Source organism: Rhinoraja longicauda, chromosome 21 (assembly GCF_053455715.1).
Source record: "Rhinoraja longicauda isolate Sanriku21f chromosome 21, sRhiLon1.1, whole genome shotgun sequence".
NCBI lineage: Eukaryota > Metazoa > Chordata > Chondrichthyes > Rajiformes > Arhynchobatidae > Rhinoraja > Rhinoraja longicauda.
In genome coordinates, this window is record NC_135973.1 from 6,895,178 (window position 1) to 6,911,869 (window position 16,692).

At 47.3% G+C, this 16,692-nt stretch overlaps 1 protein-coding gene across 5 annotated transcripts in view; it reads left to right on the forward strand.

The window, feature by feature from the left end:
• The window catches only part of tex2l (testis expressed 2, like), a 68,161-nt gene that overhangs the window by 47,335 nt on the left and 4,134 nt on the right, over positions 1–16,692 (forward strand). For 4 of the 5 annotated variants that reach the window (XM_078417671.1, XM_078417670.1, XM_078417672.1 and 1 more), the window contains 5 exons: positions 2,537–2,636; positions 4,856–4,988; positions 7,141–7,278; positions 13,925–14,137; positions 15,747–15,867. In XM_078417671.1, coding sequence (XP_078273797.1) covers positions 2,537–2,636; positions 4,856–4,988; positions 7,141–7,278; positions 13,925–14,137; positions 15,747–15,867 — 705 coding nt within the window. Of the gene's footprint in view, positions 1–2,536; positions 2,637–4,855; positions 4,989–7,140; positions 7,279–13,924; positions 14,138–15,746; positions 15,868–16,692 lie in introns of those variants that run through there. The other variant, XM_078417674.1, reaches the window with a different exon arrangement.

The window sequence follows — 16,692 nt, forward strand, 5'->3', positions numbered from 1 at the left end:
GAGAGGTTGAGCAGGCTAGGACTTTATTCCCAGGAGCGTTGGAGGATGAGGGGGGATCTTATGGAGGTGTATGAAATCATGAGAGGAATAGATGCACAGTCCTTTACCTAGAGTAGGGTAATCGAGAACCAGAGGACATAGGTTTAAGGTAAGGGGGAAAAGATTTAATAGGAACCTGAGGGGCAACATTTTTACACAAAGGGTGGTGGGTGTATGGAACAAGCTGCCGGAGGAGGTAGTTGAGGCAGGTACTATCACAACGTTTAAGAAACATTTAGACAGGTAATGATTGTTATAAATAATTATTACTATAAATAATTATAAATAATCTCAAACCAGGATTAACAACATTTTAAAAGGCATATAGACAGTTACATGGAGAAGATAGATTTAGAGGAATATATGGGCCAAATACAGGCAGGTGGGACTTGTGTAGCTGGGGCATGTTGGTCAGTGTGGGCAAGTTGGGCTGAAGGGCCTGTTTCCATGACTCAAAGCATTGCAACATTCTGAGATTCAGCAAGAGACTCGTTAAATATATAACAAAAACATGTTGGAAATTCATAGTAGGTCAGATAGCATCAATGGAGAGACTAAAACAGTCAATATTTTGGATCAAACATTCTTCATCAGAACTGGACAAGAGCAAAAAAAAAGGGTGATTAATTTGCAGAGGGTGGAAAGCAGCAAATGATTGAGTCTGAATCAGTCTGAAGAAGGGTCTCAACCTGAAACGTTGCCTGTCCTTTCCCAACACAGATGCTACCCGACCCACTGAATCCCTCCGGCACTTTGTCTTTTGACCAACACTGATCTGAAGTTCCTTTTGTGTCCAATGAACTTGCTTTCTAATTTTGCCGCAGTCCTTAATCCATCATCAGACAGTCTGAAGAAGAGACCCGACCTGAAACGTCACCGATCCATGTTCTCCGGTGATGCCGCCTGACCTGCTGAGTTACTCCAGCATTTTGTGTCTTTCCTTGGTAAACCAGCATCTGCAGTTCCTTGTTTGTACATCAGAGAGTATTATAAGAAAATAACTGCAGATGCTGGTACAAATCGATTTATTCACAAAATGCTGGAGTAACTCAGCAGGTCAGGCAGCATCTCGGGAGAGAAGGAATGGGTGACGTTTCGGGTCGAGACCCTTCTTCAGACTGATGTCGGGGGTGGGACAAAGGAAGGATATAGGTGGAGACAGGAAGATAGAGGGAGATCTGGGAAGGAGGAGGGGAAGGGAGGGACAGAGGAGCTATCTGAAGTTGGAGAAGTCGACGTTCATACCACCGGGCCGCAAACTGCCCAGGCGAAATATGAGGTGCTGCTCCTCCAATTTCCGGCGGGCCTCACTATGGCACTGGAGGAGGCCCATGACAGAGAGGTCAGACTGGGAATGGGAGGGGGAGTTGAAGTGCTGGGCCACCGGGAGATCAGTGGCGTTAATGCGGACCGAGCGCAGGTGTTCAGCGAAGCGATCGCCGAGCCTGCGCTTGGTTTCGCCCTGTTCACATCATCCGCGTTGTGCAATGTTTTCTATCTGTCATGATATACGTTACTGACTGGGAAACGGATGACGTGTCAGTACTGGATGAGTGGTTTGGGACTATTTGACTTTCAGATTGCAGTAAAAAAGTTGGCAGACTCTCTTTCCATAGCTCATTGCTTCGCCCAAAGCTTTAAATCACGCAGATGACCTGCTATCATCTCGAGGTGCTCATTATTCTGTGCGCAGTACAGTTATCCTTGCTATCCAGACACCCACACAATCTGCAACAATCTAGATGCCAGAGATTGGCCTACCACCGCAGTGAACATATTTCCATCATCTTCAGCCCCCCGATGCCAAGAAGACTTGCATTCCCAGCACGACGTCCTGGAGTAACTCAGCGGGCCAAGCAGCATATCTGGAGAACATGGATAGTTCAGAGACGACATGGCAACAGACCTTTCGGCCCACAAAGTACACGCCAACGAAATGCTGGAGTAACTCAGTGGGACAGGCAGCATCTCTGGGGAGAAGGAATGGGTGACGTTTTGGGTCGAGACCCTTCTTCATACCCTGCTGACCATTGATCACAAACTAGTTCTATGTTGTCCCACTTTCTCATCCGCTCCCCACACGCGAGGGGGCAATTTACAGAGACCGACAAACCTACAAACTCGCACGTCTTAGGGATGTTCGGGAATCCAGAGCACCCGGAGTTAACCCACGCGGTCACAGGGAGAACGCGCAAACTCCACACAGACAGCACCCGAGGTCGTGATCAGGCCCAGGTCTCTGACGCTGTGAAGCAGCAGCTCCACCCGCTGCACCACTGTGCCGCCCTATAAACATTTAGACATTGATTGATAATGGTTTTGTGAAGCATCTCAGGGTATATTACCATGCTGACGTTGTGAGGAAATATAAATGGGTCATCAGTGATAAACTACAAATCTAATTGACAATGAACCAATATAGGAAATTATGTCTACAGTTATTTTAAACGCTGCTGGTGTAATTAAGCAGTCCTTTTGATTTTGTCTGTTTCATCAGCTGCCCTACTTCATGAACGAGCTCGCTCTCACTGAGTTGGACTTGGGGGCTTTGCTACCGACAATCATACACACTTCCAGCCCTTTAGTCAATCCAAGGGGTGAGTAGATTTGGTTCAATGGTATATTATTGTCACATGTACAATGAGATTCATTTTTGCATAGGGTTCAGGTCAAGTATCACTATACATAAGCTTGGGCAGCCGGGTGGTGCAGCGGTAGAGTTGCTGCCTTACAGCACTTGCAGCGCCAGAGACCCGGGTTCCATCCCGACTACAGGAGCTGCCTGTACGTTCTCCCTGTGACCATGTGGGTTTTCTCCAAGATCTTCGGTTTCCTCCCACACTCCAAAGACGCACAGGTTTGTAGGTTAATTGGCTTGGGCTTGTATACTTGGTATAAGTGCCAATTGTCCCTAGTGTGTGTAGGCTTCTGTTAATGTGCGGGGATCGCTGGTCGGTGCGGATTCGGTGGGCCAAAGGGCCTGTTTCCACGCTGTGTCTCTAAACTAACAGAAAGAAATAAGCACTTAGCTACATCTTAGATAAGCATCTCAGATACAGTACGTGTAAAGTAGCTATACACTGAGACAGTATACAGAGTGATCAATATGTTTAACAGTAGAGCTGAGGGTTGGGATTTGAAGCAAAATGTGGTGGCGCGGTGGTAGGGTGATCGCGTGGGGTTCCTCCGGGTGCTCCGGTTTCCTCCCACGTCCCAAAAGATGCGCGGGTTTGTAGGTTAATTGGCCCTCTGTAAACTGCCCCAAATGCGTAAGGAATGGACGCAGCAGTTGGATAACATAGAGCGCGTGTGGATGGGTGATCGAGAGTCAGCGTGTGCTCGATGGGCCGAAGGGCCCGTTTCCATGCTGTATCTTTCGATCAATCAATAAGGACAGAAGTGGAGGAGTGACAGAAGGGGCGGAGGGATGTGGGGTGGGGGGGGGAGAGGACAGAGGGGGTAGACAAGGGAAATAGAGGAGATATTGGATTTAATAATGCACTGTCTGCAGTAAAACAAAGAGGTGTGTTACTACTAGCAGCACACCGTGCATACAGAGCACTCTGCTAAGTGAACCATGGAAATATCCAGCTACTGCTCCATTATAGACGTATTACCAGGGTTACAAAATGCATTGGGTTTTTGCAATCCTTCTACTCAGCTGATTTAGTTTAGTCTGGTTTACACGTATAGTGCGGAAACAGGCCCTTCGGCCCACAAGTCCATGCCGACCAGTGATCCTTTACACTAATGCTATCCCACCCACTAGGAACAATTTCCAATTTTTACCAAAGCCAATTAACCTACAAACATGTGCGTATTTGGAGTGTGGGAGGAAACCAGAGCGGGAAGAGTAGATGGAGTCAATGGAAGGGAGGTTGGTTTGTGCGATGGTCTGGACTGCGTCCACACTTCTCTGCAATTTCGTGCGGTCTTGGCTGGAGCAGTTCCCAAACCAGGGTGGATATCAGATGGCCATTGATGGATCAGGTCCATGAAGGCACATCATAGAAACATAGAAAATAGGTGCAGGAGGAGGCCATTCGGGCCCATTGAGCCAGCACCACCATTCATTGTATACTCTGGAATTTAGAAAGATGAGAGGGGATCTTATTGAAACATAAGATTATTGAGGGATTGGACACGCTAGAGGCAGGAAACATGTTCCCGATGTTGGGGGAGTCCCGAACCAGGGGCCACAGTTTAAGAATAAGGGGTAGGCCATTTAGAACGGAGACGAGGAAAAACATTTTCATTCAGAGAGTTGTGAAGCTGTGAAATTCTCTGCCTCAGAGGGCAGTGGGGGCCAATTCCCTGGATGCTTTCAAGAGAGAGTTAGATAGAGCTCTTAAGGATAGCGGAGTCAAGGGATATGGGGAGAAGGCAGGAACGGGGTACTGATTGTGGATGATCAGCCATGATCACGGTGAATGGCGGTGCTGGCTCGAAGGGCCAAATGGCCTGCTCCTTCATCTATTGTCTATTGTCTATTGGACCCTTCGAGCCAGCACCGCCATTCATTGTGATCATGGCTGATCATCCACCACTTAACGAAATGTCCAGGAATATATTCCTGAATAATTCTCAACCCGAAAGGTCGCCTATCCATGTTCTCCGGGGATGCTGCCTGACCTGCCGAGTAACTCCAGCACTTTGTGTCTTTCTTTGGTTAACCCATCTGCAGTTCCTGGTTTCTATAATCAGCCAAACTAGGTGTTCTATTGAAAATTGCAACGCAGCTGTAGCGGGGAATTCAACGTTGATTTTCACTTGAGAGGAGTGACAGATATTTCTCCTCATCTCTGTTCATTCACAGGCCTGTGGGTAGATTTGGAAATGACCTACAATGGGGCATTACAGATGACACTGGAAACCAAAATGAACCTTTGCAAGTTGGGCAAAGAATTTCTCCCAGAGGGGGTGAATTTAGCTGATGCACAAACAGAGAGGTAAGTGGACATGATTCATATTTTAAAGCTAATATCTTTTCAGATTAGTTAATGCAAGAAATTGCAATTATACTGATGATTGGAAAGTATTTACTGTACGTTGCTGGTTTTACCTGGAGAAACCAGTGAAATCTAAATCATTTATTTAATACTGTAGAACAGTGTTAAATAGTGACTAAAATACAACAGTATGCACCTTTTAATGGGTGGTTTAGTTTAATTTAGAGATACAGCGTGGAAACAGGCCCCTCGGCCCACTGAGTCTGCACCGATCAGCGATCACACATACACTAGTCCTATCCTCCATAATTTACAGATGCCAATTAAAGTACAAACGTGCACGTCTTTGGGTGTGGGATAAGCAGGAGTACCTGAAGAAAACCCACGCAGTCACGGGGAGGATGTATAACCTCCGTGCAGACAGCACAGAGTTTACATGATCTCTCCGTGACCGCATGGGTTTCTCTTGCTGCTCCCGTTTCCTCCCACATAGATATATATATGTGTCACGTGGACAGATATATGTGTCGTGGCACAACGGAGCAGCTGGTCGAGCTGCCGTCTCACAGCGCCAGAGAACCGGCTTTGATCCTGTCCTCGGCTGTCGTCTATGTGGAGTTTGCACGTTCTCTCTGTGACCATGTGGGATTCCTCCGGGTGCTCCGGTCTCCTCCCACATACCAAAGACTTGCGGGTTTCTAGGTTAATTGGCCTCTGTAACTTGCCCCTAGTGTCTGGGATGAGAAACAGGATGTAACGTAGAACTAGAGTGCATGGGTGATCGATGGTCAGCGTGGACTCGTGGGGCCAACGGGCTTAGACAATAGACAATAGACAATAGGTGCAGGAGGAGGCCATTCGGCCCTTCGAGCCAGCACCGCCATTCAATGTGATCATGGCTGATCATTCTCAATCAGTACCCAGTTCCTGCCTTCTCCCCATACCCCCTGACTCCGCTATCCTTAATCGCTCTATCTAGCTCTCTCTTGAATGCATTCAGAGAATTGGCCTCCAGTGCCTTCTGAGGCAGAGAATTCCACAGATTCACAACTCTCTGACTGGCTTGTTTCAACACCATAGGTCTGAACTAAACCAGACACAAAGTGCTGGAAAAGCTCAGCAGGCATGCAGGAGAGCATGGATAGATGACATTTCGGGGTCGAGCCCCTTCTTCAGACCCTTCTTCAACATCATCTATCCATGTTCTCCAGAGATGCTGCCTGACCTGCTGAGTTACTCCAGCACATTGTGACACAATGTTGTATTAACCAGCATCTGCTGTTCCTTGTCTCCACAATGTAGTACAGTGGGCGTGTAAACCAAGAGAATATCTCTGTATGTTATTTTGTTCCGTCGGTTTACCACAGCACAGAAGCTTTGCAGCATTTCACTGAGTATCTCTGGTGCAACCCCTTTAATGCGGATACCAAGCTGTGTTAAAACTGCGGCTTGATTAAAACTCTGTGGATTAGGTCAGAAAGCCTGACTCCAGATCAGTGCACATTTACTTTATTCAGGTCATGCTCTAAGCTGAAGGCAATTGAGTCCCTCCTGCACACTCCAATCTGCATCATTGCAATTCCGCAATTTAGTTTAGTTTAGTTTAGAGATACAGCGCGGAAACAGGCCCTTCGACCCACTGAGTCTGCACCGAACGGCGATCCCCGTACACTAACTCTAACGGACATATACTGGGGACAATTTACAATTTTACCAAAGCCCATTAACCTGTATGTCTTTGGAGTGTGGGAGGAAATCGGAGCACTCAGAGAAAACCCACGCAGGCCACGGGGAGAACGTGCAAACTCCGTACAGACAGCACGCATAGTCAGGATCGAACCAGGGTCTCTGGCGCTGTGAGGCAGCAGCTCTCCCGCAGCGGCATTGTGCTGCCCACTCATCTCACTGAACCGTCCATGCGACAGAGACCAGTTAAGACATGATTGGCACATTTAGGCGTCAGAAACGAGGACATCTCTCAGTCAGAGCTCGTTATTTCCAACTGCATTTATTCGATGGTGAATACTTCAAGTAGGAACAAAGGAAAAGATGTGGCAGCTGCTAGTAAGTGACAGCTTCAGTTGTTTTAGGTGGAGGCTGTCTTTGTGCTGACGTGTTGCTCCTCCTAATGCTTCCCTCTGTCTCCCTGAAGATCAAAGCCGCGGACCCTGGTGCTGACGGACAGCGATGAAGAGTCTTCAAGCGCTGGTTCTTCGGATGAAGAGGAAGTGTCCACAGCAGAAATGCAAGGAACCGCAGTTGACAAATTGGGCTCAGCTGGTGCAGAAGGGTAAAGTGGGGTCTTCCTCGTTACCTGATTATCTTAGTTCAGCCCTGATGTTAATGTGGTTCATTGAAGTGGCATGATTTCAATTGTCTTACTCTTTACAAAATTATGGCATCATTTTAGACTTTACACTTTAAACATACAGCACGGAAACAGGCCTTTGAAATTCTTGAATTTGTTATCGCATTTTTCTTGTGTCATATTAATTGTCAGCCTCTTTGCTTTGAAGTCAATTGCGTTGACATTCAAGAATAGACAATAGACAATAACCATATAACCATATAACCATATAACAACTACAGCACGGAAACAGGCCCGTTCGGCCCTACCAGTCCATGCCGACCACTCTCTCTGACCTAGTCTCATCTACCTGCTCTCAGACCATAACCCTCCAATCCCCTCTTATCCATATACCTATCCAATTTACTCTTAAATAATAAAATCGAGCCTGCCTCCACCACTTCCACCGGAAGCCCATTCCATACAGCCACCACCCTCTGAGTAAAGAAGTTACCCCTCATGTTACCCCTAAACTTTTGTCCCTCAATTCTGAAGCTATGTCCCCTTGTTGGAATCTTCCCCACTCTCAAAGGGAAAAGCCTACCCACGTCAACTCTGTCCGTCCCTCTTAAAATTTTAAAAACCTCTATCAAGTCCCCCCTCAACCTTCTACGCTCCAAAGAATAAAGACCCAACCTGTTCAACCTCTCTCTGTAGCTTAAGTGCTGAAACCCAGGCAACATTCTAGTAAATCTCCTCTGTACCCTCTCCATTTTGTCAACATCCTTCCTATAATTTGGCGACCAGAACTGCACACCATACTCCAGATTCGGCCTCACCAATGCCTTGTACAATTTTAACATTACATCCCAACTTCTATATTCGATGCTCTGATTTATAAAGGCAAGCATACCAAACGCCTTCTTCACCACCCTATCCACATGAGATTCCACCTTCAGGGAACAATGCACAGTTATTCCCAGATCCCTCTGTTCCACTGCATTCCTCAATTCCCTACCATTTACCCTGTACGTCCTATTTTGATTTGTCCTACCAAAATGCAGCACCTCACACTTATCAGCATTAAACTCCATCTGCCATCTTTCAGCCCACCCTTCCAAAAGGCCCAAATCTCTCTGTAGACTTTGAAACTCTACTTCATTATTAACTACACCACCTATCTTAGTATCATCTGCATATTTACTAATCCAATTTGCCACACCATCATCCAGATCATTAATGTAAATGACAAACAACAGTGGACCCAACACAGATCCTTGGGGTACTCCACTAGACACTGGCCTCCAACCTGACATACAATTGTCAACCATTACCCTCTGGTATCTTCCATTCAGCCATTGTTGAATCCATCTTGCAACCTCACTATTAATACCCAACGATTTAACCTTCTTAATCAACCTTCCATGTGGAACCTTGTCAAATGCCTTACTGAAGTCCATATAGACAACATCCACAGCCTTGCCCTTATCAATTTCCCTGGTAACCTCTTCAAAAAATTCAAGAAGATTAGTCAAACATGACCTTCCAGGCACAAATCCATGTTAACTGTTTCTAATCAGGCCTTGTTTATCCAAATAATTATATATATTGTCCCTAAGTATCTTTTACATTAATTTTCCCACCACAGACGTCAAACTAACAGGTCTATAATTGCTAGGTTTACTTTTAGAACCTTTTTTAAACAAAGGCACAACATGCGCAATGCGCCAATCTTCCGGCACCATCCCCGTTTCTAATGATGTTTGAAATATTTCCGTCATAGCCCCTGCTATTTCTGCACTAACTTCCCTCAATGTCCTAGGGAATATCCTATCAGGACCTGGAGACTTATCCAATTTTATATTTTTCAAAAGTGTCTATACCTCCTCTTCTTTAATCCTCCTAATTTCCATCACTACTCTACTTGTTTCGCTTACCTCACATAATTCAATATCCTTCTCCTCGGTGAATACTGAAGAAAATAAATTGTTTAATATCTCCCCCATTTCTTCCGGCTCAGCACATAGCTGTCCACTCTGTCTCTCTAATGGACTAATTTTATCCCTCACTATCCTTTTGCTATTGACATATCTGTAGAACCCCTTGGGGTTTACTTTTACATTACTTGCCAAAGCAGCCTCATATCTTTTTTTCGCTTTTCTAATTTCCTTCTTAAGATTCCTTTTACATTCTTTATATTCCTCAAGAACCTCATTTACTCCCTGCCGCTTATATTTATTGTATATCTCCCTCTTTTTCCGAACCAAGTGTCCAATTTCCCTGGAAAACCACGGCTCTTTCAAATTATTATTCTTTCCTTTCCACCGAACAGGGACATAAAGACTCTCAAAATTTCACCTTTAAATATCCTCCATTTCTCTATTATATCCTTTTCATAAAACAAAAAGTCCCATTTCACTCCTTTTAAATCCTTTCTCATCTCATCAAAATTAGCCTTTCTCCAATCCAAAATCTCAACCCTTGGTCCAGATTTGACCTTCTCCATAATTATATTGAAACTAATGGCATTGTGATCACTAGACCCAAAGTGCTCCTCAACACATACCTCCGTCACCTGACCCGTCTCATTTCCCAACAGGAGGTCCAACACTGCCCCTTCTCTGGTAGGTACCTCTACGTATTGCTGCAAAAAACTATCCTGCACACATTTTACAAACTCCAAACCATCCAGTCCTTTAACAGAATGTGATTCCCAGTCTATGTACGGAAAATTGAAATCACCCACAATCACTACTCTGTGCTTACTACTAATATCTGCTATCTCCTTACATATTTGCTCTTCCAATTCTCGTTCCTTATTTGGCAGTCTATAATACACCCCTATAAGTGTTGCTAAACCTTTCTCATTTCTGAGTTCCACCCAAACAGCCTCCCTAATCGAGCCTTCTAGTCTGTCCTGCCAAAGCACTGCTGTGATATCCTCCCTCACAAGCAATGCAACACCCCCACCTCTTGCCCCTCCGATTCTATCACATCTGAAACAATGAAATCCTGGAATATTTAATTGCCAATCGCAACCCTCCTGCAACCATGTTTCACTGATCGCCACAACATCATACTTCCAGATGTCAATCCAGGCTCTAAGCTCATCCACCTTTCTTACAATGCTCCTAGCATTAAAATATACACATTTAAGGGACCCATCATTTCTTATTCTCAGTTTTTTTTTTTTCACTTCTTTCTCTCCTACATATTGGGTCTGAGTGTTTCCCTTTTCTGCCTCCTGCCTCACACACTGCCTATTAGCTATCTGTGTTTGAGTCCCTCCCCCCAACCGTACTAGTTTAAAGTCTCCGCAATTACCTTAGCAAATCTCCCCGCCAGGATATTGGTTCCTCTCGGGTTCAGATGCAACCCGTCCTTTTTGTACAGGTCATACTTCCCCCAGAAGAGGTCCCAATGATCCAGAAACTTGAAACCCTGCTTCCTGCACCAGTTCCTCAGCCACGTATTTATCCTCCACCTCACTCCATTCCTATTCTCACTATCGCGTGGCACAGGCAGTAAGCCTGAGATTATTGCTTTGGAAGTCCTTTTTTTTAACTCTCTTCCTAGCCCCCTAAATTCTCCTTTCAAGACCTCTTCCCTTATCCTACCTATATTGTTGGTACCTATATGTACCACGACCTCTGGCTCCTCTCCCTCCCCTTTCAGGATATCCTGGACACGCTCAGACACATCCCGGACACCGGCACCAGGGAGGCAAACCACCATCCGGGTCTCCCGACTGCGTCCACAGAATCGCCTATCTGACCCCCTCACTATAGAGTCCCCTATTACTACTGCTCTCCTCTTCCTTTCCACACCCTTCTGAGCAACAGGGCCGGACTCCTTGCCAGAGGCCCGGGCACCGTCGCTGCACCCAGGTAGGCTGTCCCCCCCAACAGTACTTAAACAGGAGTACTTATTTCCAAGGGGTACAGCCACCGGGGTACTCCCTAGTCCCTGCCTCTGCTCCTTGCCCCCCCTAACCATGACCCACTTGTCTACCTCCCGTGGTCTTGGAGTGACCACCTCTCTGTAACTCCTCTATAACCTCCTCACTCTCCCTGACCAGACGGAGGTCATCAATCTGCCGCTCCAGGTTCCTAATACGGTCCCTTAGGAGCCCCATCTCGTCGCACCTGGCGCAGATGTGGATGTCTGGAAGACTATCAGACTCCCAGATTCCCCACATCCGACACCCAGAACAATAAACTGCCCTGGCACTCATACTCCCCAAACAAAGCCCCGTACTCGGTTTCTAAACCTACCACGTGGCCGCTGCTCCAACCGCTCCAACCGCCCACCCAAAAGAACTAAGTGATCTCCTGGGAGAGGCGAAAAACCGGATAAAAAACCCAGGCCAATTTGGGAAAAACAATCCGGGAAATTCCTCTCCGACCCCAAGCTAGGCGATCGAAACTTGTCCGGGAGATCACACAGGTCTTATTCCTTACTATCCCCACACAATCCCCACACACTACTTCCCACTGCACTACTGCTACTGCTGCTGCTGCTGCTGATTGCTGCTGCTGCTGATTGCTGCTGGCTGCTGCTGCTGATTGCTGCTGCTGCTGCTGCTGATTGCTGCTGCTGCTGCTGCTGATTGCTGCTGCTGCTGCTGCTGCTGCTGCTGCTGCTGCTGCTGCTGCTGCTGCTGCTGATTGCTGCTGCTGCTGCTGCTGATTGCTGCTGCTGATTGCTGCTGCTGATTGCTGCTGCTGCTGCTGCTGATTGCTGCTGCTGCTGCTGCTGATTGCTGCTGCTGCTGCTGATTGCTGCTGATTGCTGCTGCTGCTGCTGATTGCTGCTGCTGCTGCTGATTGCTGCTGCTGCTGCTGCTGATTGCTGATGATTGCTGCTGCTGCTGCTGATTGCTGCTGCTGCTGATTGCTGCTGCTGATGCTGCTGATTGCTGATTGCTGCTGCTGCTGATTGCTGCTGCCGCTGCTGCTGATTGCTGCTGCCGCTGCTGCTGATTGCTGCTGCCGCTGCTTGCTGCTGCTGCCGCTGATTGCTGCTGCTGCCGCTGATTGCTGCTGCTGCCGCTGATTGCTGCTGCTGCCGCTGATTGCTGCTGCTGCCGCTGATTGCTGCAATAGGTGCAGGAGGAGGCCATTCGGCCCTTCGAGCCAGCACCACCATTTTTTATCATTCTCAATCAGTACCCCGTTCCTGCCTTCTCCCCATACCCCCCGACTCCGCTACCCTTAAGAGCTCTATCTAGCTCTCTCTTGAATGCATTCAGAAAATTGGCCTCCACTGCCTTCTGAGGCAGAGAATTCCACAGATTCACAACTCTCTGACTGAAAAAGTTTTTCCTCATCTCAGTTCTAAATGGCCTACCCTTTATTCTTAAACTGTGGCCCCTTGTTCTGGACTCCCCCAACATTGGGAAACATGTTTCCTGCCTCTAACGTGTCCAACCCTTTAATAATCCTATAAATTTCGATATGATCCCCTCTCATCCTTCTAAATTCCAGTGTATACAAGCCTAGTCGCTCCAGTCTTTCAACATATGACAGTCCCGCCATTCCGGGAATTAACCTGGTAAACCTACGCTGCATGCCCTCAATAGCAAGAATATCCTTCCTCAAATTTGGAGACCAAAACTGCACACAGTACTCCAGATGCGGTCTCACTAGGGCCCTGTACAACTGCAGAAGGACCTCTTTGCTCCTATACTCAACTCCCCTTGTTATGAAGGCCAACATTCCATTGGCTTTCTTCACTGCGTGCTATACCTGCATGCTTCCTTTCAGTGACTGATGCACTAGGACACCCAGATCTCGTTGTACGTCCCCTTTTCCTAACTTGACACCATTCAGATAATAATCTGCCTTCCTATTCTTACCACCAAAGTGGATAACCTCACACTTATCCACATTAAACTGCATCTGCGATGCATCCGCCCACTCACACAACCTGTCCAAGTCACCCTGCAACCTCATAGCATCTTCCTCACAGTTCACACTACCACCCAGCTTTGTATCATCCGCAAATTTGCTAATGGTACTTTTAATCCCTTCATCCAAGTCATCCAATAGATTTAGACTTTAGTGATACAGCCCCTTTGGCCCACTGAGTCCACGCCGACCAGCGATCGGCGGTTCCTCTCACTGCCCCTTCTCCACCACCCTCTTATCTTCTCGCAACCTGGAAACAGGCCCTTTGGCCCGTCAAGTTCTTGCCGACCACCCCTTAGGCTAGCACTATCATACACATTTGACAGTTTTACGGAAGACAATGAACCTGCAAACCTGTACGCCTTCGAAGTGTGGGAGGAAACCGGAGCACCCGGAGAAAACCTACCCGGTCACAGGGAGAACGTGCAAACTCCGTACAGACAGCACCCGCGGCCAGGATGGAACCCAGGACAAATTGGCCCCAGTGTGTAGGGTGGTGCTAGTGATGGTTTGTGTGCGCTCCCCCCTTCCCCACCACCCTCTTATGTACTCACAAAGCGGAAACAGGCTCTTCGGCCTACCGAGCCCGGACTCGGTAGGCCGAAGGGCCTGTTTCCGCTTTGTGAGAAGGTAAGAGGGTGGTGGGGAAGTGGGGGAGTGTGAGGTACCGCCCACAAACCATTGAACGATACCAAAATAAACCGCCAAGAAGCTGTAAAAACTCAACTTTGTTCTTCTAGGTACGGCGCAGGAAGCAGTACCAGCAGAAAGATTCTCAGGTTCGTGGATAAGATTGCCAAATCAAAATACTTCCAAAAGGCCACGGAGAATGAGTTCATCAAAAAGAAAATCGAGGAAGTGTCAAACACTCCGTTGCTACTGACAGTGGAGGTTCAGGAGCTGACCGGAACGCTGGTGGTCAATATCCCACCCCCTCCCACTGATCGAATATGGTACGTTGCAAATGCTGGCTTATACCAAAGATAGATACAAAATGCTGGAATGACTCAGCGGGTCAGGCAGCATCTCTGAGTTACTCCAGCATTTTGTGCCTATCTTTAGTTCTATACTAGAGCAAGTGGACCCGTTGGGCCCCAAACCTCTTCTGCATTGGTGCAGCACCCTCTTCTCCCCCCACCCCTCTCCCCCTCTCCCTCCCTCCCTCCTCTCTCTCCCCTCCTCCCTCCCCTTTCCCCCCCCACTCCATCCCACTCAACCCCCTTATCCCTCTCTCCCCCTTCCTCCCTCCCTCCTTCCCCCTCCCTCCCTAGGAGATAGATTTAAACTTTAAAATGTGAATATCTTTTAAAATATAACACCGATTTCAATGAAACTTCCATCAGCACCAAAGGGACGACGATGAGTAAGGTGGGCCTAAAATTGTCACGCTATGGTGTACCATTTTGGCTGTAGGTCAGGAACAAACAAACAAACAAACGAGAGTTTTAGTATATAGATGGAGAAGACCCACACGATTACCAGGAGAACGTTCAAACTCCACGAGGTCGGGATCGAGCCCGGTTGAAACAGGCCCTTCGTCCCACCGAGTCTGTGCTGACCAACGATCACCAACACACGGGTTCTTTCCTACACACTGGCGGCAATTTTACAGCGGCCATTTAACCTGCAAACCTGCCACGTCTTTAGGACGTGGGAGGAAACCCGAGCACCCAGAGGAAACCCACGCAGTCACAGGGAGAACGTGCAAACTCCACACAGACAGCACCTTTTTAAAAAAAAAATCCATACAGTTGACACTGCTTTTTGAAGATGACGGAAGGCTTTTGATCAGAACAGCTTCACAGAATCCTTACAAACCTTCAACAAATATAGTGGGATAATATAGCAGGAACACCAAAGATTGAGGGCAATAGTTTTCACTTAGATCAGGTTGCAGTAAAGTATTTTTTAATTCTTCCCCGTTAAACAAAGGTGACCTACTTAAATCACTTGCGGCCCTCAATCTGTACTCAGCCTTGATAAGATTTGAGACAATTAAACCTGGAATGTATTGAGTGTAGTTGTATACCTTTTTCTAACCAATGCAGCATAGGTGGACTAATTTAACCTAAATATTAATGTGCAATATTCCCATTTAGATGGATACTCTCTGTCTTGCTTGTTAACTCTTATGAGAAAATATCATATTGCATCATAAAGAACATGTGGTGTGGCACAGTGGCGCAGCAGTAGAGTTGCTGCCTCACAGCCCCAGAGTCCCGGGTTCTATCCTGACTACGGGTGTTGTCTGTACGGAGCTTGTATGTTCTCCCCGTGACCTGCGTGGGTTGGGTTTTCTCCGGGTGCTCCGGTTTCTTCCTACACTCCAAAAGGTGTACAGGTTTGTAGGTTAATTGGCTTTGGTAAAAAAAATTGCAAATTGTCCCGAGTGCATGTAGGATAGTGCCAGTGTGCAGGGTGATTGCAGGTCGGCGCGGGCTCGGTGGGCCGAAGGGCCTGTTTCCGCGCCATGCCACAAAACTAAACTAAACCAAACGAAACAGCATTGAAAAACCGACTGGGGAAATTAGGACTTAAATGGTCCGTGTTTCCTTTGACCAGGTACAGCTTCCGGACGCCACCTCGACTCGAATTCAAGGTTCGGCCAAAGCTGGGTGAACATGAAGTGACTTTCACGCATGTGACTGAGTGGATCGAGAGGAAGTTGCAACATGAATTCCAGGTGGGTTAGAATGGCAAGACATTATTTCCTCCCAACACAAATCTTAAAGTGATCAGCTTTAACTGACGTTAAAGGTTCAGGCCGACGATGGACACAAAATGCTGGAGTAACTCACCGGGTCAGGCACTATCTCTGAAGAGAAGGAATAGGTGACGTTTCGGGTCGAAACCCCTTCTTGGGTTGTTGCGGAGAGCGTGGAGGGGGTGTACATTCAGAGGGGGTGAGGTTCGAGTCGGGAAGGGGAGTGGAAAAGTTAAGACAGTTGATGTGACACCGGCAGTTGGAAATGAAAAGGTCTAATGAGGGTAGAAGGCCGTGTGGGGAGTCCAAGCGAAGGTCCCCTACATCTGCTCCTATGGCATGAACAATAGACAATAGGTGCAGGAGGAGGCCATTCGGCCCTTCGAGCCAGCACCACCATTCAATGTGAGCATGGCTGATCATTCTCAATCAGTACCCCGTTCCTGCCTTCCCCCCATACCCCCTGACTCCGCTATCCTTAAGAGCTCTATCTAGCTCTCTCTTGAGTGCATTCAGAGAATTGGCCTCCACTGCCTTCTGAGGCAGAGAATTCCACAGATTTACAACTCTCTGACTGAAAAAGTTTTTCCTCATCTCCGTTCTAAATGGCCTACCCCTTATTCATAATCTGTGGCCCCTTGTTCTGGACTCCCCCAACATTGGGAACATGTTTCCTGCCTCTAACGTGTCCAACCCTGTAATAATCTTATATGTTTCGATAAGATCCCCTCTCATCCTTCTAAATTCCAGTGTATACAAGCCTAGCCGCTCCAGTCTTTCAACATATGACAGTCCCGCCATTCC